We start from the raw sequence: 27975 nt of genomic DNA on the forward strand, positions 1-27975 counted from the left end.
AAAAAAAAAAAAGGAGAGAGAAGAGGATAAAGACAGCAGTGAATCAATAGAGAGGCAGGATGTTAATGAGAAATAGATATGGTTTATTACCTGTTGATGATGACATGTATAGTATTCTCAACTGAACCGGTATGGGAAGTATTTCATGATGGGTGAAGTCTTTTTAATAAGCAAAAATGAGAAATAGTGATTGATTGTTTAAAAAAAATAATAATAACAATTATTGGGAAAAGCATGGAAAAGATATTGAATGATAAAGCGGGGAGATTGATATCTCTGTATTGACTGACATGCATGGCATCCCATTTTGAAAAAGCAATGGAAGTCAATGTAAAGTTATATGTAATCTAGTGTAATAGAAAGAAGATTATGATGATAATAAAATAAAAAAAAAATAGTAATTATAAATAAAAGACTAAAAAAAAAAAAAAAAAAAAAATACTAGACCACAGGCTGGCTCCAGTGGTGATTATTAAGAACAAAGTAGAGGTGCCTTTATGTGTTATATTACAATTGCCCCCAAATATAAACAATAGAGGTAAATCAGATGACATTTTATAACCAAATTTATATATCATTCTATTTTACAAAAGCATCATTCTGTCATGTCCTTCTTACATAATATTTTACCATTTTTATTAAACTGAAGTATAAATGTTAAAAAAAAAAAAAAAAAATTTGCCAGAGGGGATGTGTACTCATGGGGGGGAGAAGAGAGAGAGAAAGAAAGTGAGAAAGCACCCCCACTTGGGGAATGGTCATGCCACAATCCCTTCTTTATTTCTCCTTCATTTTGGGATTTCGAACATGCAGACATATATGGCTGGCTTGTTTCTCAAGCCGCCGGGTCCAGGATTTGAACCAAGCAGACAGTCATGTGAGATCCAGATGCCTCAACTAGCACTCAACCACCACAGCATGGGCTGGTACCACATTTCTTAAAAATAAGATTATTTTAGACTAGTATAATTTCATAAGTATTGTTCATTTGGGTTCAAAGAAAACAATGTATACACCTATGATATGAAGTATCATTTTAATAAATGACCTAATGCGTTAGGTTTTCAAGAAATAAGTGCATGACATCTTTATAACAAGAATGGTATATGTATAAATCTCTCTCTCTCTCTCTCTATATATATATATATATATATATACTTTTTTTTTTTTTTTGCATGAGCTTGCCAAAGAGATAGAGAGAGGGGAAGGAGAGAAAACACCCCTCCCCCCATGAGGAATGGTCATGTCACAGGCCCTTCTCCATCTTTAGCCTCTTTTGGGGATTTTGGGCACTCATGCACATGCACGTGGCGTGCCTCTCAAGCCACAGGGTCTGAGACTTGAAATGTGCAGTCAGCCATGTGGGATCCAGCTACCTAAGTCTACTTATCTATGCTATAGGGTGCATGCACTTGTGGAGAAACACAGAGAGAGACAAAGAGAGAGTGAACATGAAAAATCACCATTCAGGAAGATGGCCACACCACAATCCCTTCTCCATTCTCCTCTTGGGATTTTATGGGCACACATACACATGCATCCAGAGTTGTTGGTTTTTTTTTTTTTTTTTTTTTTGAGAGATTTTTACTGTAGGGCGCGTGCGCTCGCCAGACAGACAGAGAGAGACATAGAGACAGAAAGCGAGAAATCACCCCCCAGGGGGGATGGTCACGCCACAATCCCTTCTCCTCCATTCTCCTCTCGGGATCTTGGGCACGCACACACACGCGCCCGGCGTGAGTTTCAAGCCACCAGGTCCGGGACACGAACCGCAGTCGACTACGTGGGAGTCCAGCGACATAGCCATTACGCTAACTGCTGGTTCCCTCATCCAGAGTATTTTTGAAGCCCAGGGTCTGAATCTTGGCCCTCGGTCATGCAGTGGCCATGTAGGATACGGTCGCCTTAACCACCATGCCACCTGCTGTCTTCATCTAATTTTTTTTTTTTTTTTAGGGAGAGATTTATGCTAAATGGTGTGCACAGTTGTTGGAGAGACAAAAGAGAGAGATAGAGAGGGAGAGAGAAAGAAAGCACCCCCCAGGAAGGATGGTCATGCTGCAATCCCTTCTCCTCTGTTCTCCTTTCGGGATCCTGGGCACGCACACACACATGCCTAGTGTGAGTTTCAAGCCACTGGATCCAGGACTCGGACCGTGGTCAGCCATGTGAGAGTTCAGCGACATCACACCATCTGCTGGTCCCCATTTTTAATAAAAGACAAACGTTTGGTTAGGATGCTTTGGTTGTAGTAATAGGAACAAAAATTTCTAGATTATGCAAAAAGGAGAAATTATAAAATTACAAGGGTCCCTTAACAATACCAAGAACAACAGCTATAGTCAGGGCTCTGGGATGGTGGCCATAATAGAAATCAAATTTTGCTTGCTTAACCACAAAGTGGATATAATTAGGATTCAAGGATACTTAACCAAGCTATGGGCAGGGATTAGAGCCGTGCTTCATGAAGTGCCAGAACAGGGAAACTGAGCACTGTCAGAAAGCTAGGAATCATCCTCTTCTGATCTTTCCTCTCTGCCTTTCATTTTGCAAATGCTTCATTGCTGTCTCACTGCAGATCTAATGCTTTTTCTTCCTAAGCCACATGGTGGGACATGGAAGCTCTCCCATTTATATTATATTTCCTTTACTCAGGCACTAGTCAGGGCAAGGCTAGAATGTCCTACCTCCAACTCCAAATTCCTAAAGAAGTTTTAGGACCTTACCAAAATTAGAAATAATTTCCTGGGGCCAGTAGATGGCATAGTGGTTATTTTATTGGACGCCCCACATGGCTGACCACAGTTTGAGTTCTGGATGTGGTGGCTTAAAAATTCATGTTGGAAACATGTGTAATGTGTGTCCAAGATCCTGGGAGAATGGAGGAGAAGGGACTGTGGTATGGTCATCCCCCCAACTCGTGAGTTCCTTCTCAGTGTCTTTGTCTCTCTCTCTCTCCAGTGAGCATCCAGTGGCAAAAAACAAACAAACAAACAAACAAACAAAAAAAACTCTTTGAAAAAAAAAGAAAAAGAACTTCCTTCTCTGGGATAGGCAGTTAGTTTCAGGACACCAAGAGACAGAGGCCAATTACATTTTTTTTGTTTGTTTTTGTTTTTACTGTTCCTTATAGATCTTGAGCTGAAGCAGTTTACTTATATTTAGGAGTACAAACAGAGAGATATGGTCAGAACCCATATCACAATGTGTGGAAATGACCAGTGCTTCAAAAGAAAGGGTGTTCTAACTCCTTATCCTATTTCCCCTGGGACATAAATGATAGGACTGGATAAAGCTATAGTCTAATTTAAGATGAATTTCCTTGCATTTAGTGTAATAGGTATGATTGATCTCTTAGGACAGTATGGACAGGTCTTGGTACGAATAATTTAAGCACAAATGGTGACATTATACTTTGTTCATCTTTTTTTTTCCCCCAAAGAAAAAAGGATATTAATTACACAGAATCTATTTAAGAAAAAGAAAAAAATAAAAGATTAATCACATGGTAGGTGTCAGAAATCCTCAGAACCATAAACAGAAATTTAACCAAGGGTTTCTCAGACTGGAGAGAAACTCTGATCCATCCAGCTTAAGTCACACGCCTGTGAACCATTTACTTCTTAGTGGGTGAGGATTGGGGGGTGAGGGTTATTTTCTGTGCTCTTTACAATTTTCCAGGTTCCCCTGCAGGAGCAAAATTTTACTCTTACCAAAAACATAAGACAAGGTTTATATAGTATGTGATTACTGTATTTCAAATTTAAAAAAAAAAAAAGGATACAGAGACCAGCAGATGGCTAGACTCCCATAGTTGACTGTAGTTCGAGTTCCAGACTCCACAGCTTAAAACTCACACTGGGCACATGTGCATGCCCAAGATCCTGAGGAGAATAGAGAACAAAATGCAGTGTGGACATCCTCCCTGGGGGGTGATTTCTTGTTTTCAGACTCTCTGTCACTTCTTTGTTTTTCTCTGGCAAGCACAGGCACCCTATAGCAAACACCCCCCCCCAAAAAAACCAAATTAAACCCAATACAGATATTCTGCCCAGCTCTATCCACACTGAAATAAAATTGAAACACCAAAGTTTAACAAAATGCGGTGCCTGTTTTATTAAAAAATATATTATATTTATGCTGAACATGTCTTAAGAGTATTTCTCCTGCAGGCTGAAATACAGTATTATTATTTAATATATCTTTTGATAAGATACAAAGGGTTAAGCTTAATGTTCATGATGTCACTCTAATTTTTTTCTTTAATTTTGTTTCTAGAAATAAGAACCAGTAAGGGGAGGGCTCTGGTACACAAGAAAAGCAATATTAGCACGGATGTGGTAAGAGACTCAGAAGCTGGTAATTCTGCTTTACCTCTACCTGGTTCCAGTGGATACAAGGTTTTAATAGATAAAAAAAGTCATTCGGTGTGTCCAAGATCCTGGGAGAATGGAGGAGAAGGGACTGTGGTATGGTCATCCCCCCAACTCGTGAGTTCCTTCTCAGTGTCTTTGTCTCTCTCTCTCTCCAGTGAGCATCCAGTGGCAAAAAACAAACAAACAAACAAACAAACAAAAAAAACTCTTTGAAAAAAAAAGAAAAAGAACTTCCTTCTCTGGGATAGGCAGTTAGTTTCAGGACACCAAGAGACAGAGGCCAATTACATTTTTTTTGTTTGTTTTTGTTTTTACTGTTCCTTATAGATCTTGAGCTGAAGCAGTTTACTTATATTTAGGAGTACAAACAGAGAGATATGGTCAGAACCCATATCACAATGTGTGGAAATGACCAGTGCTTCAAAAGAAAGGGTGTTCTAACTCCTTATCCTATTTCCCCTGGGACATAAATGATAGGACTGGATAAAGCTATAGTCTAATTTAAGATGAATTTCCTTGCATTTAGTGTAATAGGTATGATTGATCTCTTAGGACAGTATGGACAGGTCTTGGTACGAATAATTTAAGCACAAATGGTGACATTATACTTTGTTCATCTTTTTTTTTCCCCCAAAGAAAAAAGGATATTAATTACACAGAATCTATTTAAGAAAAAGAAAAAAATAAAAGATTAATCACATGGTAGGTGTCAGAAATCCTCAGAACCATAAACAGAAATTTAACCAAGGGTTTCTCAGACTGGAGAGAAACTCTGATCCATCCAGCTTAAGTCACACGCCTGTGAACCATTTACTTCTTAGTGGGTGAGGATTGGGGGGTGAGGGTTATTTTCTGTGCTCTTTACAATTTTCCAGGTTCCCCTGCAGGAGCAAAATTTTACTCTTACCAAAAACATAAGACAAGGTTTATATAGTATGTGATTACTGTATTTCAAATTTAAAAAAAAAAAAAGGATACAGAGACCAGCAGATGGCTAGACTCCCATAGTTGACTGTAGTTCGAGTTCCAGACTCCACAGCTTAAAACTCACACTGGGCACATGTGCATGCCCAAGATCCTGAGGAGAATAGAGAACAAAATGCAGTGTGGACATCCTCCCTGGGGGGTGATTTCTTGTTTTCAGACTCTCTGTCACTTCTTTGTTTTTCTCTGGCAAGCACAGGCACCCTATAGCAAACACCCCCCCCCAAAAAAAACAAATTAAACCCAATACAGATATTCTGCCCAGCTCTATCCACACTGAAATAAAATTGAAACACCAAAGTTTAACAAAATGCGGTGCCTGTTTTATTAAAAAATATATTATATTTATGCTGAACATGTCTTAAGAGTATTTCTCCTGCAGGCTGAAATACAGTATTATTATTTAATATATCTTTTGATAAGATACAAAGGGTTAAGCTTAATGTTCATGATGTCACTCTAATTTTTTTCTTTAATTTTGTTTCTAGAAATAAGAACCAGTAAGGGGAGGGCTCTGGTACACAAGAAAAGCAATATTAGCACGGATGTGGTAAGAGACTCAGAAGCTGGTAATTCTGCTTTACCTCTACCTGGTTCCAGTGGATACAAGGTTTTAATAGATAAAAAAAGTCATTCGGTGTTATGTTGAAGGTTTTGTATTTCAACCTCTGTGTTTCTTTGTGACAACACTTCCTTAATGCTATCATCTTTCTGATCATCATAAAACGTCATATTCAGAACATTGTCAGTACAGTCTTCTAATGAAATGGTTGACAAGTATGAAAATACTTTTTCCACAAGAGGTTCTCTGAGCAAAGGCCCTGGAGAGTTCTTTTCCACTAAAGAATCATCAGAAAACCAGTCATTAGCTGCTTCTACACTTTGGCTGAAATATGAATCCGATGGTAATGCCGATAAGCTTACTGTAACATTGCTGTCATTTGTTGCTGAGCTAGTCTCTGGGGGGTCACAAATGACCTTTTGTGTTGCAAGGCAGAATTCATCTTTAGAGTGATCTTTAATTGCTGTACAAAAAAAAAAATCAGATTTACTATGAATACTACATTTTTATGAGTCAAATATTAATCATAAAGATGCTTCTTTTTAAAATTCAGACTCTGCTTAAGGCTATAATAAACAGGATAATGCTATAAAGAAAATTCTGAGTTGCTGTCATCATTCACACAATGTTAAATATGTCACTGGGAATTGACAATATTTTCATGGTAATCAGGAACAGAACGTCTATTCTAAGTTCTACTAAAGTCAACCTGTTTTAACAGGAAAAGATTCTAATTAGGCTAGAAATCTCAGTTCTGAAATGTTCTTTAAAACCAGTAAAGGCTGTTTCTTAACTATTTATAGCTAAGTATTGCCTCATTTTTAAAAATTGATTAAAAAATACATGCCTCTTTGAATAAGAAGATTACAAAATATTTGGTTCACACCAGGAAAGGCTTATGGGTTGACTTTACCAGTAAATATTCCTATAGAGGCTTACAATTTACTAGCATTTTGATGTTCTTTGTACCTCATTAGTCTTCTCAATAATTCTTCAAGGTAGTCATTATTAGACTACTTCACAAAAGAAGAAAATGAGACTTAGAGAAGTGGTCCATCACAAAGCAGATACAAATTGGATTTTGACCTGGATTTCTATTACTCTAAGTTTCATTAGATTTCCCATTAAATTATTTATACTGTATACTTAGTATTTAAAAAAGTTAAGCTTTTAGAAAATATTACATTTATACAATATTAACTTTTGATATTTTACACATTAATTTTAAAGCTGTTTTAAATATTTTATTATATTTGATATTCAGTATTTCTAAAATGTAGGAGGTAATGTCTTGGGGTACTAAGAACATGCAATATATAAAGAAAAAAAACTAATTCATGTCTTTTGACCCTCAGGCATTATTATTGTATATGTAACACCCTTGAGTATAAATATGAGATGAAAATTAAAATTTCCCATTTTAAGATACAAAATTGCAAGTTTTATTTTTCTAAAAAATATACACCTATTCAGATACTGATAAATTAGCATTTCTGTTAAATTTTCATGACATTTAAGATACTTAGATAACATTTAGGATAGCCTCTTGATTCTTTAAGATATAAATTGCTATGAACTGATTAAGTTTCTTCTAATAAATTGTTGAGAAAAAGTACCTTTTATGTATGCTGCTTCCTTTTTTCTTTGCTCCTCCTACATAAAAAAGTTATTTGTATTTTAAAACTTGAATAGTTGTTAATGTAATTTATTTGATATACTTGATTTATATATTTTGTAATACATTTTAATATTTTAAATTTTTGATAGAAACATTTTTTACACATCATGAATTTACTTCATTAAAATATATTGACCAAAAATAAAAAGTGTTTAAGTATCACCCAAAAAGAATTTGGGGGGCCAGCAGGTGGCATGGTGGTTAAGGAACTGGACTCTCAGATGGCCAACTCAGTTTGAGTCCTGGACCTGAAAGCTTGAGACTCACACTGGGCACACAAGCATGCATGTCAAAAGCCCCTGGGGGAGAATGGAGGAGAAGAGATTGCAGTGTGGCCATTCCTCTGAGGGTGATTTCTTATGTTTCCTCTCACTGCCCCCCCACTCAAGCACACATACCTTATGAAAAAAAAATTGGACTGCTCCAAGAAGGCAGTCTCTAGGACACGGTAAAGTAATGAAACACAGTTTCAGCAGGGTTATTACTCTCCCTCCTCACTAGAGTATCTTGCTCAGAAATAGAGAAGCTAGGAACCACCAGATGGGGTAATGGTTACATCACTGGACTCCTATGTAGTCAACTTTGGTTCAAGTCCTGGACCCAGTGGCTTAAAACCATGCTGGCGCATGTGTGTGCATGCCCAAAATGCCAAGAGGAGAACAGAGAAGAGATTACAACATGGCCATCCCTCCGAGGGGGTGATTTCTCGCTTTCTGTCTGTCTCTCCAGTGAGTACACATGCCCTATACCAAAAATCTCTCCCTAAAAAAAAGGCATTATATCTAGCAGGGTAAAACAAGAAAGAGGTATAATAATAGAAATAAAAAATATAGGGGCCAGCAGGTGGCATGGTGGTTAAGGTGATAGATACTCCCACAGGGCTGACCACGGTTCAACTCCTGGAACTGGTGGCTTGGTTTCTCATTTTCTCTCTCTCACTTTTTTTTTTCTCTCTCTCTGTGTTTCTGGTCAAATTAAAATAAATGAATGAAAAAATAAATAATTATTTTAAAAATAAAAAAATATGTGTAGTTGATATGACTGTCTATAATGGACAAGAGAATCAAAAGATAAATGATTAGACTTAATGAATTTAGCAAGATTATTGGATATAAAAATTAATGTACAGATAAGACACTAGAAGCACAGACAACAAAAGAAAAAAAAAGTGGATTGTGAAAATTTAAAACTTTTGTGCATGAAGGTCATTATCAACAAAATGAAAAGACAACCCAGGGGTTGAAAGAAAATATTTGCAAATCATGTATCTGGTAAGGGATTAATACATGAAATATGTAAAGTACTCCTACAACTCAACAACGACAAAAACAAACAACCTCATTTTAATATGGGCAAAAGCGGCCCAGCAGATGGTGTGGTGGTTAAGGTGCTGGATCCCGCATAGCTGACTCTGTGGTTTGAATTCTGGACCAGCTTGAAAACACTCGGGGGTGGGGGAGTGGGTGGTATAGTGTGGTATAGTGGTTAGGGGCGCTGTGTTCCCACATGGCCCAAACCTGGTGTGGAACACATGCCTATAGCATGTGAGTGCACATGCCTATAGCAAAAAGCTAAAATAAAACAAAAACAAAAATGGGCAAAGGACTTGAATAGACATTTCTCCAAAGAAGATATACAGATGGCCACTCAGCACATGGAAAGATGCTCAACATCACTAATAATTAGAAAAAATGCGTATCAAACCTACAGTGAGATACTACGACAAATCTATTAGGATGGCTATTATTAAAATAATAATAATAGTTACAAAAACAGAAAATAATGAGAGCTGGAAAGGATACAGAGAAACTGGAACCCCTATAAACTGCTGGTGGGAATGTAAAATGCTGCAGCTTTTGTAGAAAACAGTTTAACACTTCTTTAAAAATTAAACATAAGATTACCATATGATCCAGCAATTCCACTTGTGGGTATATATGCAAAACAACTGAAAACTCCCACATTATTTTTACATCCATGTTTATAGCTGTATCATTCACAGTAGCTAAAAAGTAGAAACAACCCAAGAATCTATCGGTGGATGAATGGATAAACAAAATTAGTATATACCTACAATGGAATATTATTCAATCATAAAAAGGTAAGAAATTTTGACTCCTGCTCCAGGATGGATGAACCTTGAGTACATTAGTCTAGGTAAAATAACCCAGTTACAAAAAGACAAATACCCTATGCTTCCATTTATAGAGACAGAAAGTAGAATGAAGTTTGTCAGGAGTTGGAGGGAGGCGAGCATAAAGAGTTACTACTTAACAAGTACAGAGTTCCAGTTTGGGAAGATGAAGAAGTTCTGGAGATGGACAGTGGAGGTGGTTGCATGACAGAGTGAATATACTTAATGCCACTGAAATGGACACTTAAAAACAGTAAAAATGGGGGACTGGTAGGTGGCAAGGTAGTTAAGGGCGCTGGACTCCCACCTGGCCGACTGTGGTTCGGGTCCTGGACCTGGTTTGCTTTCTAACTTTCTCACTCTTCTCTCGTTCTGTCCCTCTGTGGTCAAATTAAAATAAATAAAATAATTCTTGTAAAAAATAGTTAAAATGGTAACTTTTATGTTACATATATTTTATCACAATTACTAAAAAGAAGAAGAAGGGCCAACCCCGTGGTGCAGCAGGTAAGCATTGTGCAAAAGGAGCCAGAAACCACATGGCCCACTGTGGTCTGAATCCTAACCCTGACCACGTGAAAAATACGCCAGGTATATATGTGTGCAGGTACCCAAAATCTGATAGGAAGGAGAAGCAGAGGACACAAGATTACAACGTGACTATGCCTTTATCTCACACAAGTGTACATGCCCTCTAGCAATGAAAAACAACAAGAAAAACACATTCTACAAACCAACCAGAAAATGACTACTTCGACAGGTCATCATCAATGGCCAAATCAGAATTTACTCTAGATTTATATGCAGAAAGTTGTAAAAGATTATTGTTCTCACTCTAGTGACTCAAGTAACATGAACAAGCTAAATAATAATCGTTTTTTTAAAATGACAGGGGCTGGGACCAGCAGTTGGCATAATGGCTATGTCGCTGGACTCTTGTGTAGTCGACTGTAGTTCAAGTACCGGACCTGGTGGCTTAAACTCACGCTGGTGCGTGTGCGTGTGTGCCCAAGATCCCGAGAGGAGAATGGAGGAGAAGGGACTGCAGCGAGGCCATCCCCCCCTGGGGGGTGATTTCTCACTTTCTGTCTCTCTCTCTCTGTCTTTCTGGTGAGCGCACATGCCCTTTATCAAAAACCTCTACAAAAAAAGAATGACTAGAACCAACCTGTGGTGTGATGGTTGGGGCAGCTAAATCCCTGCGCATGGCTGACTGTATAGGTGGAGTCCCACCCCTACCACTTGCGAAACACACTAGGTGAGTGTGTATGCGTGCCCAAAGTCCTAAAAGGAGGCAGAAATGGAGGAAAAGAAATTGCAGCATGAATGTTCCCCATGGTGGGTGCTTTCTCACTTTCTCTCTCTCTTTTTAATGAGTGCTCATATCTCTAGTAAATTAAAAACAAACAAACAAACAAAACTTAAGTCAAGAAAGGGACAAGCCACTCATGAAAGAACAGACATTTACAGTTATTCTTACCACTGACTAAAATGGAGAGAGGAAGAAGAAGAAAAAAATGCCATAGATGGGAACAGCAGCAGTGTAAGCCTGGTAAATGTGTCACAGATCAAATGATTTGTTTCCCTCAGAACTGGCTATATAATGGGGGAGCCTGGCTGTCCTGATAATTCAGGTGAAACTTGAGAAACTAGGTATGAGGAAAAGAAATTTAAGTTAATAAACTCAAGAGCATGACATAAGACAGTACCCATTGCTACTTTCATCTCTGCCTTACACGAACAGAGTAGGAGAAGTAGGCCATAGATGAGGCTAAGGAGAAATGGGCCTGACTTTTAGTGGACTTTAACAGCTACTTATGGTTGCTGTGACTGTTTAAAATCTAGAGAGGCTCTGACAATCTGAAACCATTACCCCTGAATTTCTTTCCTACTGGTCTTACTAAGTGCTGAAGGTAGTCACTGAGGAAGACCAGAAAAGAAGTAGCAGGGTTGAGTGCTCCCCACCCCATAGACTCTGGATTTTCAAACATAGAAAACTTGGGAGCTTAAAAAAAACTTCTCTAAAGCAATCCTTACTTTTTGGTTGGTTTCAATTTCCTTCTCATCTACTTATTATATTTAATTGACACAATAATTGTACATATTTATGTGCTACAGTGTAGTTCTTTGGTGCATGAATACAATGGGTTATGATCACATCAGAATAATGCCTATCTGTCACCTCAAACATTTGTTATTACTTTGTGTTGGGAGCATCTAACATCTCTTCTAGCTATCTTGAAGTGGGCAATAAGTTATTAATTATAGTCACATTACTCTGCAATAGAAAACTAGAACTTATTCCTTCCATCTATTGGATTGTCAGAAAAGTCATGACACATTTTTGCATAGAGAAGCATAGAAAAACACATCATAATTTTTCCTATGACCTGATAATTATAATTCTGTATCCTTTAAGCAGCATCTCTGACAATCCTTACTTTTATAGCGGTAAGGCAACATCAGCTTCCTTTCAAGTCGAACTTCAAGGATGAAAAAATTTCCTAAGGTATATAAATTAAGGTATGGGGCTGGAGAACCTAGAGAACCCTTTATTGATTCAAGGAGTGGCCAGGGAATACAGAAGGAAGAGATCTCCCAGAGTTTGGAAATCAGGCACCTTACATGCCAATGCTCATATCTTAGCTCAAATGAAGGGACAATCCAAATCCTGCTCTTAAAATATCTGATGTAAATGATGAATTAAATTTTTAAAAAGCTACAATAAAGTCCTGATATAATTCATATAGAGTATATACTCAGCCCTCACTTCTATGGACTGCAAAAGAAAGGACAACTCTTTCATATTAACAAACCCATTATTGTACTTTTATGCAGTCAAGTCCAGCATATTCACACAGAAATCACAAGACACTAGAAGACAAAAAACAAACAAGAAACAAACAAAAAAAAGGTGACCCATAGTCAAGAAAAGAAACAGTGGAAATAGATCTAAAGATGGTCCAAATGCTGAAGTTATTACAGAGTGATATTTCTTTTCTTTTTAAAACTTAATTTTTTTTTTTTTTTGGCCAGGATGTGTGTGTGCTTGGTGGAGAGAGACAAAGAGAGAAAGAGAGAGGAAAAGTGATAAAGCACCCCCTTCATCGGGGATGGCCATGCTGCAGCCCCATCTCCTCCATTTCTTCTTCCTTTTGGGATTTTGGGCGCATACCCACATGTACTTGGTGTATTCTTCTAGCCGCTGGGTCGAGAACTTGAACCACGCAGCCAGCAATGTGGGATCTAGCTGCCTCAACCACCATACTACTGACCAGCCCAAGAAGATCAACAACTGATAAAGATGCTAAAAATATAGTCAAAAGGTAAACAAAACACATGTAAAAATGAAAAATTTCAATGAGATATGAAAAATAATCCAATTAAAACTCTAGAAATCAATGAACTATCAGAAATTAGGAGTTCATTAAGTAGATTTAGCATATTGAATAGAGCAGGGGAAAGGATCAGTGAATGTGAAGACAGGTCAATAGAAAGTATTTCAACAAAAGGAAGACTTATAAAAAATATAATGTCTGAGATCCATAAAACAATATCAAATTATCTAACTTATTAATAGGTGAAGTCTCAGAAAAAAAGAAGCATGTCCCAGGTGTTAGAATTAGCAGATGAAAATTTTAAAGTGAAAAATAACTACATGTAACTTGGTGTTTGTAACATATGTAAAACTGAAATGTATCAATAGCATAAAGGGTAGGAGATGATAAGTTATACTCTGGGAAAGTTTTTATTCATGAAGTACTGTTTTATTATTTGAAAGTAGTTCATTAAATGTTTGTGGAAAGATGTAAAATAAAAACAAGTTGTAATGGAAAAAAAAAAAAGAAAGTAGTTCAGGGATCAGCAGGTGGTGTGGTGGTTAAGGGGCTGGACACTCCCACATGGCTGACCACAGTTTGAGTCCTGGACCTGGTGGCTTGGTTTCTCACTTCCTCTCTCTCTGTCTGTCTCTCTCTGGTCAAAACTAAAAAAAAAAAAAAAAAAAAAAATAAATAAAATTAAAAATAATTATTTAAAAAAAACACTTTAAAGTAGATTCTGGTGACTTAAAGATATATTAAAGATATATTAATATATATGTACATTTTATTAATTTTGACTAGAAATCAAACCTGTGCCTCCCATCCGGTCCCAGTCTGTGCAGCACAACATCTAAGCAGCATGTGCCACCATGGTTGAGTGAAGATATATATTTTAATCTCTAGAGCAATGACTCAAAATAACAATAGCACAGAAGATAAAATAGACTCTAAAAATATACAATGCACCCTAAAGGATGCAGAAAAGGAGTGGGAGAAATCAAAAACAAGTATCACCATGAGCAGACTTAAACATAGTCATAGCAATAATTATACTACATATAAGCTGACTAGACACACCTTTGATGAAGTGGAGATGGTCACACTGGACCAAAAAGCAAGACCCAACTATATGACATTTAAATAAAAGAGCTTACATATAATGTAAGAAAGGTAGAAAGAGGGGTAGCAGGTGGCATGGAGGTTAAGGTGGCTAGATCCCACATAGCCAACTCTGATTCAAGTCTCAGACCTGGCAGTTTAAAATCATGGCAGACACGTGTGCATGAATGCCCAAGACCCCAAGAGGAGACCGGAGGAGAAGCGATTGCAGCATAGCCATCTCCTCTGGGGGGTGATTTCTCACTTTCCCTCTCTGCCTCTCATTCTCTGACAGTTTCTCTCTGGTGAGCACATACAACCTAGCACTCTATAGCTATAACAAAAACAAAAACAAAAAAGAAAGAAAGAATGAATGAAAACACATAGGTAGAAAGAATAGGGTGACAAGAGATAAATTCTACAAATACTAAGCAAAAAGAAGCTGGAATGACCATATTAAGACAGAGAAGACCTTAAAGAGTGTTACCAGAAATGAAGATAGGCATATTACAATATGTAATATTGTAATAAAGTAAAAGGATCACTATGTCAAGTAAATGCAGTAATACTAAATATGTATGCATCTAGCAATAGGCTTTCAAAGTACATGAAGCAAAAGTTGACATAATAGAAATACACATAATTGTATTTAAAGAGGAGTGCATGTGTGCTAGTGGAGTGAGTGGGGGCACGGCAGTGTTCTAGGTAGCCCTCTGGGGTGCAGGTACACTCTTGGTGTACCTCCAGGCCACCAGTAAGGGTTAGCAGAAGTGAGGGGGCACTTACAGGGCACTAGCTGAGCCAGTGGGGGCATAAAGTCACTCTGCAAAGGCCTCTGAGTCACTAGCAAGAATACTCCAGATGGACCTCCTCAATGTTAACAGGGGCCTATGGGCATGAGGCCACTCTGGGTGGGCCTACACAGTGCTAGCAGGAGCCAGCAAAGGTTGGCGGGGGGTGGGGGGGCAGACTCTAGGGCAGGGGTGCACAGTCCTCAGTAGTACTGGTCCCTGGCCTGGTTCCTAATGGGTCACACGGTAGGAGGTGAGCAGTGGCCAAGTGAGTGAAGCTTCAACTTAATCTATAGCTGCTCCCCCATTGCTCAGGTTTCACCTGAGTTAAGCCTCCTGTCAGATCAGCAGAAGCATTAAATTCTCACAGGAGAACCCTACCATTGTAGAATTGTTTTGTTATATATTACAATGTAATAACAATAGAAATAAAGCACACAATAAATGTAGTGTGCTTGAATCATCCTGAAACCATCTCCACTCTTGTCTGTGGAAAAATTATCTTCCACCAAACAGATTCCTGGTCAAAACGTTGAGGACCACTGCTGTAGGAGGAGCCTCCAAATTGTGCCATCTCCTCTACTCTGCCCAGGGGAGGCGAGCCTCAACACCCTGCTCTCCATCGGCTGCCCCTCCCTTCCTTTCCTCTTCCACTAACAGTTTGCTGAGATCAGAAGAAGCTGTAATGCAGGCGACACAGAGGTGTCAGGGGTCTGTTTCTGGCATTTCATGTTGCGGAAGGGAAGTGCAAGTGCAGGCCTCCTAGTCAGCTGGGGGACATCTATTTTCCTCAGTCTCTTGTGGGCAGGAAGAGGAGGGTGCACTCCCTTGCCAGGCTCTCTTCCTTAGAACCATCCTCCCACAGGTGGTCCCTCTACAGTGCAGAGCCGTACAATGCCGCATGGGCTTGGGTGCCAGCCAGTATCGCAGCGCTCATGCTCAGTCACTGCAGCTGCCCATGCAGGTGTCGTGGGATTTCCGTGGGTTCTCAGGGATGTAAAGATTTGCAGGCATCTGTTGTTGGGGGCAGATACCACTTTGGCAGTTGCTCAGTTCTCCCTGGAGTGTTTAGTGTTTTTTTTTTTTTTGAGAGGTTTTTTGCTATAGGGCGCGTGCGCTCGCCAGACAGACAGACAGAGAGAGGCATAGAGAAAGTGAGAAATCACCCCCCCAGGGGGGATGGTCACGCCGCAATCCCTTCTCCTCCATTCTCCTCTCGGGATCTTGGGCACGCACGCACACGTGCCTGGAGTTTTAAGCCACCGGGTCCGGGACGTGAACCACGGTCGACTACGTGGGAGTCCAGCGACATAGCCATTACGTTAACTGCTGGTTCCCTCCCTGGAGTGTTTTTTAAGCCAACGTGGGTCACGTGGGATCCAGCTTTCTTTGCACAGTGCTTAACCACCGGGCTATGGGGCTGACTCAGAATGAACTTGATCCTATATCCACCTGGTTAAAACCTTCTGATAATAATATAGTATACTTAAGGTTGTTGACTATGGCGCCAGGCACTATAATGAATACTTTTCATGTACTAATTCACTTAATCCCATGACAACTCTATGGAGGTGAAATTGTCCTCATTTTGCAGATAAGAAACTGAAACCCGGAGAAGTTAAGTAAACTCGCCTAAGATTTTATAGCTCGTAGTGTTGTGGTAGAGGTAGGATTCGAATCTGTGTGATCTGGCTCTATAGACTGTGGTCCTAACCTTATTCCTTAGAATGCCTCCAGTGGGTCTGTACAGTGCATGGGGTAAAATCCAAAATCTTTAGGGTGCAAATGAAAATTAGGTTTATTGTAATCTCAAGTCCAGGGTCTTTTCCTAACACTTCTTTCTATGAATCCTGGGCTCTAAACATAGCGTTTTTACAAAAAGTGTTTCTTCCTCTTAGAGCTGCAAACCTTTGAACATGGATGACATATGTTCTCTTTCTCCTGGAAAACTTCTATTCATTTCTCAAAACGCAGCTCAAAATTCTTTTCAAGGCCCTCCTCAATTCCGGCTCCCTTATCTGCACATCTTTAACTTTGTAAGCTCCTATCACATGATGTCGTAATTATTAGTTTACTAACTTTGGGCTCATTTATGGCTGCTGGGCTTATAGCCTCAGTGGCAAACCTGCTGCTGCCATACATATGATACGCAATAAATGTTTATTAAACAAATAAATGAAACTGTCACTATCAATGCTATAACATCACTAAAATATTTTTTGCCTAGCTATATCACAGTTTTACATTCCTACTGGTCACTGCCTTGTTTTTCTTTGTCCATTTAACACTGTTTTGAAATTGCGATGCACAAAGATATTTGTGTCTTATATTACGTCTTATATTAATGTGTCACTTGTCCTACAGAAGCAATTAAAGGTGGGCATCAGCTTTCACTCTCCAGAACAGGGGTTCCAGAGCTTGGGAGATAGTAAAGGTTCTAATAAATCCTTGTTGAAGTGAATTTATATTAATTAGTTGATTTAGATAGGTGATCAGTTTACCTGAGCACCTCTAATCCCCAAATCTCTTCCCTCTTACAGGCCTGGTAATTTTGCTTTCAGTTTTTCTTCTGCTATTTATCTTCCTATATTCCTGTAACAATCCCAGTATGCGGAATGTAGGTTCTTGGGCTAAAGATAGGAAGAAGCAAATGTAGAAGGTGGTATATTTTCATTGAATTATTTTTTAGTTTTCCTATAAACTCTAACAAGTTTGGATAGTCTGTCAAATTAAAAAAAAAAAAAAAAAAAAAAACCTCTGTCCTTCAAATTTAAAGACAATGATGCTAAAGACATAGTATCAAAAGAAAATATTTGAAAAGATTGCCATAAAATATTACACTGTACCTGCAATTGTGATCTTCCAGTATGAAAATTTCGAGAAATAAAAACACACTGAGAATGCGACTTAATCTTTGCTTTTGGTGGCCTTTGGCTGCATTTCTCATTAGTTGCTTTATGTCTGTAGTTTTGAAATATTTCTCTGAAAAATATTTTATAGAGAATATTATTAAGCATGAGTTATACTATAAGATAAGTGAAATTATTTATAATAAAAAGATTTAAAAATCAGAATAATTTCAGCATTTTTTTGCTGTTAAGATAAATTTTATTCAGTTAACTGACTTTTAACTATAAGATTGTTTGTTACAATTAAGTCACTCGAATAGAATGAACATTAAAAAGTTGTCAAATTTGGGGCCAGTAGTTAGCATAATGGCTATGTTGCTGGACTCCCACATAGTCGACTGTGGTTCACATCCTGGACCCGGTGGCTTAAACTCACGCTGGGCGCATGTGCGTGCATGCCCAAGATCCCAAGAGGAGAATGGAGGAGAAGGGATTGTGGCGTGGCCATCCCCCCTGGGGGGTGATTTCTCGCTTTCTATCTCTCTGTCTCTCTCTGTCTGGCGAGCGCACGCACCCTATAGCAAAAACAAAACAAAACAAAACAAAACCTCTCCAAAAAAAAGAAAAACACACTAGGTGCATGTGTATGTGTGCCCCAAATCCCAGTAAGATGGAGAAATTGGGGAGAAGGGATTACAGCAAGACCATACACCACTGGAAGGAGCATTCTTCCTCTCCTCACTTTTTCTTTCTCTCGGAAAGTGCACATCACCTCCAACCCCCCAAAAATGTACATTGTACCCCATAAACTTGTGCAACTATTTTATATAAATCAGAAATTATAATAAAAATAACTATTGGGTCATCAGAAAAGTCATAATGCATTTTTTTTTTTTTGGAGAGGTTTTCGCTATAGGGAGTATGCGCTTGCCAGACAGAGACATAAAGACAGAAAGCAAGAAATCACCCCCAGGGGGGATGGTCATGCCGCAATCCCTTCTCCTCCATTCTCCTCTTGGGATCTTGGGCACACACGCACACGCGCCTGGCGTGAGTTCTAAGCCACCAGGTCCGGGACGCGAACCGCGGTTGACTATGTGGGAGTCCAGCGACATAGCCATTATGCTAACTGCTGGTTCCCATGATGCATTTTTAAAAAATTTTTTATTTATTCTTTTTTTTTTTAATTTGACAGCGAGAGAGAGAGAGAAAGTGAGAAAGCAAGTCACCAGGTCTGGGACTTGAACCGTGGTCAGCCATGTGGGAGTATCCAGCGCCATAACCACCATGCCACTTGCTGGGCCCCGTCATGATGCATTTTTGCATAGAAAAACAGAAAATTATATCATGACTTTTCCGATGACCTAATAGATCTTCAGAGGATGTGTGTTATGGTTCAATCACATATATCTGTATTGATATATATGCCATATTAATAACTAATAGCACCACACCTTTATTAATAAATATTAATATATAAATATAAATTTTTATTTTCCAATTTTTCTTTGGAAAAGATCTCTAATTGTTACAAATAAACTATCCCTATGACCTTTGTGCATAAAAAATTTGTAATAGCCTATGTTGTTATGTACCGGGGGGCGTTTTCTTTACTTATGGATGACCTCTAGTTCAAAAGTGAGAATCACAGTTCTAGATAATACTTTATAAACTATTGCCTCATTATTCGAAGGTAACCAAGACATTCCATGATACAGCATATTTATTTTTAAGAGTACAAGTCATATACTCCTTTCTCATTTGTTCAAATTTCATTATACTTTATTAGTGGAACAAAATTAAGCTACTTATGCAAGATTAATATTTCTAGCTTGACTAGTAACCAGGAATCTTTGATATGTTTCTTTCTGGTTGTGAGATAATTAATCGGTTTTCATGTTAATTAGCTTTTTTATAAATTTGTCTTTAATGGCAAAGATAAATAAATGCAATTCACTGGTCAATTTCAATATTCAATATTATTTCTGGCTAAAAGTAAGAAGGAAACTGAGTTGAAAACAGTGACTTACAATGAAAGAATACCTGTGATCTTTTGTTATCTATACAACCACGAACAAGTGAGAGGGTTAAAAATAATGAAGCAGCAAGACCCCAGCTGATCAAAGACGGTCAAGTATAAGGGAATTTAGTTTCAGTCATTCTAAATTTTAAAATATAAGGATTTAGGGACCAGCAGTTAGCATAATGGCTATGTCACTGGACTCCCATGTAGTCGACTGTGGTTCGAGTCCTAAACCCGGTGGCTTAAACTCACGCCGGGTGCGTGTGCGTGTGTGCCCAAGATCCCGAGAGGAGAATGGAGGAGAAGGGATTGCGGCATGGCCATCCCCCTGGAGTGGGGGGTGATTTCTCGCTTTCTATTTCTCTGTTTCTCTCTGTCTGGCTGGCGAATACATGCGCCCTATAGCAAAAACCTCTCAAAAAATTATATATATATATATATAAGGATTTAAAAATATATTGCTTCCAGACACTAGAATATTATTCTGCACTAAAAAGAAATGAGCTATCAAGCTATGAAATGACATGGAGAAAACTTAAATGCATATCAGTAAGTGAAAGAAACTAATTTAAAAAGGCTACATATGAGGCCAGCAGGTGGCATAGAAGTTAAGGTGCTGGACTTTCACATTGCCAACCACAGTTTGGGTCCTGGACCAGGCAGCTTGAAAATCACACTGGGCACTTTATTTGTTCATTATCTGTCCTGTACCAGTGGCACTGTAAGCCTTATGACACAGGAGACTTCCTTGCCTTGTTCACAAGTGTACCCTCAATACCTAGAACAATGGCAGGCACCCATAACTATTTGTTGGAAGAATACGTAATGAATAATTCCTAAACTGACGTTTGCATGTGGAGGAGTAGCTTGTATTCATTTGCTGAGATAGGGAACACTAAAAGAGTGTGTGGGAAGATCATGTTACAATGTAAATACTGAACTGATTAAATAATTAGAAACAGCGGAATTTTATAATTGAAAGAAATTAAGGTGCTAAGTAATCTTTTTTTCTGTTTCTGGCAAGAGACTATCTTTAGATCATAACAAAGTATTCTGTCATTCTCTTTCTGTTGCTTTGTTTTATTTTTTTATGAGAGAAAAACAGAAGGCAGGGGAGTTAGGGATTTCCTTCCCACTCCCCTCCTCCCCCAGAATGTATGTGCTAGCCAGAGAGAGACAGAGAGAGAGAGGGAAGATGAGAAATCATACTCTAGGAGGGATGGGTATGCTGCAGTTCTTTCTCCTCCATTCTCTTCTTGGGATTTTGGGCACACACACACACATGTACCCGGTGTGTTTTTTTTCAAATTGCCAGGTATAGGATTCAAACTGCTCAAGTCTGAGATCCAACTGCCTTAAGCTCTGTACCACCCGCTGGACCCAGGAGACAAGTATTTCTGATGGGGTTTCACCACGTTATAATTCTCCTGCCCCCGCATCCCAGATAGCTAGACCACAGACACAGTCATCATGCCCAGCCTGTTTAGGTTGGGAAGGAATCCAACCTGGATCTCCCACGTGTCCTCAGTCACCAATAGCTGTACCCTCCCATCTGCATCACTGGGGCTGGACCTCTGTCAGCACTTTTAAAAACTGTCTCCTAAAGAAAAGACTGTCTTTCCCTCAGTAATGTTTTTAACATCTAAACTGGGAGTCAAAAAATGTTTTTAATTTCTAGCCTCATAATCAAACCCATGTCTTCTAGAAAATAAAATAAGTCTTGTTCCTCAAAATTTTAATACATGAAGATTGCTATTATTTTACTACTTCTCTTTTCAGGCTATTTAAGATATATAAAGCTTCTTTTCCCCAACCAAAGGGTCTGTAACGAACTCCCAAATTACAGAATCAGTACTATTATAGTTATTTGATTCTAATTCAATTTGTAAGAGAAAAAAGTTAAATATTCTAATACACTTACCTTCGTTTGCAAATCAGGAACCACAAAGCTGACGCCAAAGCAAAGAAACCAATTCCCAAAGTAAAAGCACCAACAGCCAGAAAATACGTTAAGTGGTTAAAAAAACCTATACAAACAAATTATTAAAAGTTATTTTACACATATCCATTTCACTTTATCCATTCTTTACATATGTTTCAAATGATGTAACAAAATAGTGTTAAGACATTAATCCAAAGATCGAGAGACCTGAATTTTTAAAAAATAATTTTTAAAATTTAATTATATTTATTATCATTATCTTTTCATTGGACCAGAAAGAGAGAAAGAGGGAAAGTGATAAAGCAAGCCACCAGGTCCGGGACTCAAACTGCAATTAGCCATGTGGGAGTCCAGTGCTTTAATCACCATACCACCTGCCAGCTCCTGGACCTGAATTTTACTCCTGTATTAATTCTAATAAATCTTACAACCCTGAGTTCGAGAATTACACAGAGCCAGCTGCTAATCAGGGCTCAGGGTGCAGAATTTGAAACCCAGGTTTTGTTTTTTACACCTGTCACCTCCTTCTTTTCTTATCTGGCTTTCTCCCTTCCCATTCTGGCTGTGAATTTTTGTTTTTCTCTAGTGTCATTCCTCTAACAAGAAGATATTTTTCATTTTAAGATTTGTATTATCAATCACTATAAGGAGGCAGATGAGAGTGATAAAGTAACAGATACTAGGGATTTTTAAGATATTAGAAATCTTTCAAAGTTTTATCTTCACTTTATCTCAGGAACTATAAATGATCTTGGTCAACAACTAAATGAAAGCCTAAATGTGGTTGAGAACTTGTAGTCATTGAAAGCCATATAAAATTATAATATAAATTTTATAATTACAAAAGCCTATAGGAATTATATATTACCCCTTCATTTTACAGATGGCAAAATTGAGGCCCACCTAAAAGAAGTAAGTGAACTAAGGTTAAGCAATAAATTAAAATCAGTCTTCTAGTTTTGTTATATTTTCTTCTATTATCTTATTCCTGTTGCTAATCATCTTAATGCTGGTATGTATTAAAAATAATGTGGAATAAAGAAAGCATGAAGTAATTATACTCAGACTAGTCAAGTCTTCATAAACATTCTGAAATTTGCTCTCTGAGCATAAAGCAAACTTCAGAAACTTTCACAGAAGGCTAAATAGAACTTAAAGGGCCTTAAGACAACTAACGAGTATATTATTGGAGAAAAAGGGGGCAAGAATATAAAACCAATTGAACTTTTTTTATGTTTGTGAACATAATGTCAAGTTATACTAAGGAAATGACATAGTGAAGATTTTGTTGTTTCCATTGTATATCAAAGTATTACTTTTCATGCCCCCCCAAAATTCTAAATGACCCAAATTAAGTTAAGTAAGTTATGATGATGTTACGTATGAAAAATATAGTATTCTTTCATTTTTGAGTGGAAGGTTTCTCGATCTCTACAGTATCTTTTGAACCAGATAATTCTTAGTTGAGAGAGAGAGAGAGAGAGAGAGAGAGAGAGAGAGAGGGAAAGTGAGAAAGCAAGCTGCCAGGTCTGGGACTCGAACAATGGTCTGTCATGTGGGAGTCCAGCGCCCTCAACTGCCATGCCACCTGCTGGACCCTCACCACAACTGTTACAGAATAGTTTTATCATTCTACTTTCCCCCCAAATTTCTTTCTACTGCCTCTTTGGGGTCACACGCTGTCTTACACTATCTGATTTTCCTATATAAGAGAGTACTTCACAAAAAAGTTAATGGAGCCTTTTCCGTCTGGCAGCAGCCATCAGGGAGTTATATGTTGGTGTTTAAAACGTGTGGTATAATAGGTGTAAAAATTAATTCTTTAAAACAGGAAAAAAAAGTTAATGGAAAATTGAATTAAAGTTTATTTTGGTGTAACAAATTCCCCCCAAAATCCACGCACAATTTTTTCATAATATGCCTTTTCCTCGAACTCTTTAAGGACCTCTACTATTATGGCCTTTTCCAGAATTCAGTATAAATGAAATCATACAGCATGTGACATTTTTTAAAGTCTTGCTTTTTTTCCCTTAATGGCTAGAAGGGACATAGACTCACCAAAAAGAGAGACAGACACACACACACACACACACACACACACACACACACACACGGAGAGAGAGAGAGAGAGAGAGAGAGAGGAAACCACCCCCTAATGGAGTATGGTCATGCCACAATTCCTTCTCTATTTCTTCATCCTGTCAGGATTTGGGACATACATGTGCATGCACCCTCCACATTTTTCAAGTCTTTGGCTCTGGGACTGGAATCAGAAACAGTCATGAAGATCTAACTCCCTTAACTAGTAGGCTATTGGGCCAACCAAGTCTGTTGTTTTCATTTAACATAATGTCTGAGATTCATCCATGTTGTTGTATGTATCAAGAGTTTCATGGGATCAGCAGTTGGAGTAATGGCTATGTTGCTGGACCCCCATGTAGTTGACTGAGGTTCAAGTCCCAGACCTGGTGTCTTAAAATCACGCCAGGCATGTGTGCGTGCTTGCCCAAGATCCCAAGAGGAGAATGGAGGTCAAGGGATTGTGGCGTGGCCATCCCCCCTGGGGGGGTGATTTCTCTCTCTGTATGTCTTTCTGATGAGCGCATGTGCCCTATAGCAAAAACTTGTCCAAAAACAAACAAACAAAAAAGAGTTTCTTTTTATTGCTGAGTAATATTCCATTTTATAGATATATCTCAGTTAGTTTATTAAGCAGATAAGAGACATTTGGGTTTTTTCTTGAATGATTATGAATAAAGTTGTTGTACACTTGGACAGAGGTCTTTAAACATAAGTTTTTATTCACTGAGGTCATGAACCAAATATATTCAAATTTATAAGAAACTAACAAGCTGCTTTCTAAAGAGGTTATACCAGCTTGCTTTCTTACTGGCAAAATATAACAGTTTCAGTTGTTCTGAATCATCACCATCACTTAGTAGAACTTTATTTTAGTTGTTCTACAATAATAGACATGTAAAGGCATCTCAGTGTAATTTTAATTTATACTTCTTTAGTGAATAATCATGGTAAGTATCTTCTATGTACTTATTTGCTATCCATATATATTCTTCAGTGAAATATCTATTCAACTTTGTAGCTGAATTTTTTGTTTTGTTTTGTTTTGTTTGTTTGTTTTTTGGAGAGGTTTTGCACATGTGCTCACCAGAGAGGGTAAATTAAAAGTTAAACTAATTAAAGAAAACAAAATAGTCATGACAATGGGAAGGAATAGCCAACTACATGTAACAAAAGAGATAAACTTCATAGACATGATGTTGGGTAAGATAATGCACACATAAAGATCTGACAGACAGAAGGGAGCGTTCTGGGATGGTGGGAATGTTCTGTTTCTCAGTCTAGGAGCTGGTTACATAGGTGTGTTCAGTTAAACTTCATCAAGCTCAATATTTATGACTTATAAATAATTTAGATCTGGGGCTGGCCTGGTAGTACAGTGGTTAAGGAAGCCAGATCCCACATGGCCAACCACAGTTTAAATCCTGGCTCTGGCAGCTTCAAATCTCAGTCTGCTATTTATGCTGTTCATAAGCGGTTTACTCCAATTCAAAAAAATATCTGTTGAATGCTAAATATGCAGGGAAAACTGTGTGGGGCATCAAGGGGTGTGTGTAGCAGGCTGAACAAAACCCTATTTAAAATAAAAATGAATCCTTACCTCTGAGATTTGACAATCATAATGAAACATATAAGCAGGGTTGATAGACAACCAATACATAAGGTTAACCAAACTGATTGTTTAGCATTGTTGGGAAAGTCATGATGCATTTTTGCATGGGAAATAAGTCATGACTTTCCTGACAACCTAAATAGCTGGTGTCTGCTTTGATTGCATATAAGCCTAACTGGATCTGTGACCTTGGAAAAGTTACTATGTTGGTTAGATTTTAATGCTCTCACTTGAAAACTGGGAATCATATTTTCTGTTTCCCATGATACAACAAGGAATACATAAAGTTGTAAAAAATTAATAACATAATAAATGAAGACATCTCAAACTTATGCATATAACGGACCATAAAGCAAGACTCCATACGTTTTATGAAATCAGTACTATACATGCCACATTCTCTAACAATGCAGTTAATTTCTAAATGAATAATCTAAAATAGACCTGACTAAAGCTCACAAGCTTGTAGAAATTAAAACTCACAAGTAAATAACTTATTTATTAAAGAAGAAATCAGGACTTGCCAAGTATACTAGTGGTTAAGAGTTAGACCCCACATCGATGACTGTAGTTTGACTCAACCTTGGTGGCTTGAACAACATGCCAGGCACATGTGTGTGCATGCCTCAAATCCCCACAGGCTAGTAAAATGGAAGAGAAGGAATTGCAGTGTGACTGTGCCTAATTAGGAAGTGCTTTCTCTCTCTCTCCCTCTGTGTGTGTGTGTGTGTCTCATGCACATTCCTTCTGCCAATTAAAGAAGAAATAAATGTAAATAAAGTACAATAATGATAGTACTATGTAGGAATACTTGGAGCAACATAGCCAAAATCAAATTTAAGAGAGAAGTATAGCCCTAAATACATATATTAGAAAAGAACATTAAAAATAATGAACTTAGCACCCAAATTACAAGTTGAAAAAGACTAGCAAAATAAACCCAAAGAAAGTAGAGGAAGAAAATACTAAGGAAGAGAATTTAATAAAATAAAAATTATGATTCTTCATAAAGACTAATAAGATCAACAAAACTCTAGTAAGATTAACCAAAATTAAATAACTAAAAGTCAAAAGTTAATCATTTTTCAAATACAGAAAGAACATTAATTTCTGATACAACAGAGGTTAAATGAAGAAAATCCTTCCAATGAATTTATGTTAATGTATTTTAAAACTTATTCAAAATGACATAGACCTAAAATTGACTTAGAAAAAAATGACTCAAGAAGTAACAGGAAACCTAAACAAATATGTCCGTTAAATTAAATCAGCAGGTACAAAATTTCCCCCAAATAAAAGAGCAGGCCCCATTAACTTTACAATTTCTACTGTATACCCATGATTCAAGTGTTTCTTATCTTATACAAGCTCTTCCAGAGAATAGAAAGAGATTGCCTGCTGTTTGTCCAAATACATTTTCTTCTTTCCAGGTAAAAAGCTAGACTACAGGTCCCAGCTTCCCATACCATTAGGTGAAGCCATGTGACTGAGTTCTAACCAATGGAACTTGAGTGGAAGTGATGTCATAAAAACCTCCCAAGCACTCTTCTCCACGCTCTTTCTCACGTTAGGCTGAGTGGATGGAGATGATCTGCAGAGAAACCTTGGAAACTATGTGTGGCTATTAGCACCATCAACAACTGGATCTAACTGACATTTATAGAACATTCCATCCAACAACAGCAGAATGTATGTTCTTTTCAAGTGTATATGGTACATTCTCTAATACAGAAAAATAGTTGAAAACTATTATAGTTTAAAAATAACACATTGCTAAATAATGTGTGAGTAAGAAGATGAAGCCTCAAGGGAAAACAAAATATTTTCAATAAATAAAATGAAAACACAAAATATCAGAATGTATGGACTGCTACTAATGTAGTACTTAGGGGATATAATAAACCATTTTCTCAAAAGAAAAGGCAACCTCTAGCTTCTAAAGTTACAGTGCCATTAATATATATTTCCTTAAAAGTTTATTCTACTTTTTGTTCTCAGTGAACTATAGATCTGGATTATGTAGTTTGATAGTCTATATGACTAGTTAGAGTCATCTCTCAGATGACTTCTGCTTTGCCTTTTCTTTTACATTTTTTCGTAAGAGTGAGAGAGAAAAGACAGACAGAGAGACAAGCACCCTCACCACAGTCTCACACCTTGATGCCTTATGGACCTTCCCAACCAGGCAGGATCATGGGCATGAGTGTTTGGTGTGGACAGGTCAAGTGGGGAGCCAAACCTGCAGTCTTTCATATGGATCCACCTCTGCCAGAACACTGTATTACTACTGCACCACCAAACCTGCCCTGCTTTGCTTGTTTGTGAAGTAAATTAAATTCAATGAATTACACAGATCTTGAGTCAGCTCTTTTTCTTATTCTCCACTTCAGGTATTCTAAATTTTCTTCTTTGTTTTTGCCCAAGTTTTCAATCCCACCTACCACTATCCTTAATTTTAGATGGCTTTCTTTATCTCGTGCTCTTACCACATTTGAAAATATTATAAACCTTATAATAATAGGAA

General features: G+C 37.8%; 1 protein-coding gene across 2 annotated transcripts; it reads right to left on the minus strand.

Moving 5' to 3' along the window:
* Positions 1–5677: 5677 nt before the first annotated feature.
* CUNH1orf185 (chromosome unknown C1orf185 homolog) lies at positions 5678–26955 on the minus strand. 2 transcript variants are annotated; one of them, XM_006147253.1, is made up of 5 exons: positions 26918–26955; positions 21740–21845; positions 17793–17928; positions 7539–7575; positions 5678–6385 (listed from the first exon to the last, which is right to left on the minus strand). In XM_006147253.1, the coding sequence occupies exons 1-5, from the start codon at positions 26931–26933 to the stop codon at positions 5991–5993; spliced, it is 690 nt and encodes a 229-aa protein (XP_006147315.1). In that variant the 5' UTR covers positions 26934–26955; the 3' UTR covers positions 5678–5990. The 2 variants fall into 2 exon arrangements, with proteins under 2 accessions (XP_006147315.1, XP_006147316.1); XM_006147254.2 differs by lacking the exon at positions 26918–26955 and adding an exon at positions 26788–26854.
* Positions 26956–27975: the final 1020 nt, after the last annotated feature.

The sequence above is a fragment of the Tupaia chinensis genome, unplaced genomic scaffold (genome assembly GCF_000334495.1).
Source record: "Tupaia chinensis unplaced genomic scaffold, TupChi_1.0 Scaffold000207_1, whole genome shotgun sequence".
Taxonomy (NCBI): domain Eukaryota; kingdom Metazoa; phylum Chordata; class Mammalia; order Scandentia; family Tupaiidae; genus Tupaia; species Tupaia belangeri.

Excerpts from the sequence above, each read along its gene's own strand:
- CUNH1orf185 (XM_006147253.1), bottom strand. Across the intron at positions 17,929-21,739 it reads TTCCTGATTTGCAAACGAAG|AGAAATATTTCAAAACTACA; the intron begins GTAAGTGTATTA and ends AATATTTTTCAG. Across the intron at positions 6,386-7,538 it reads GGAAGCAGCATACATAAAAG|CAATTAAAGATCACTCTAAA; the intron begins GTACTTTTTCTC and ends TTTTTTGTACAG.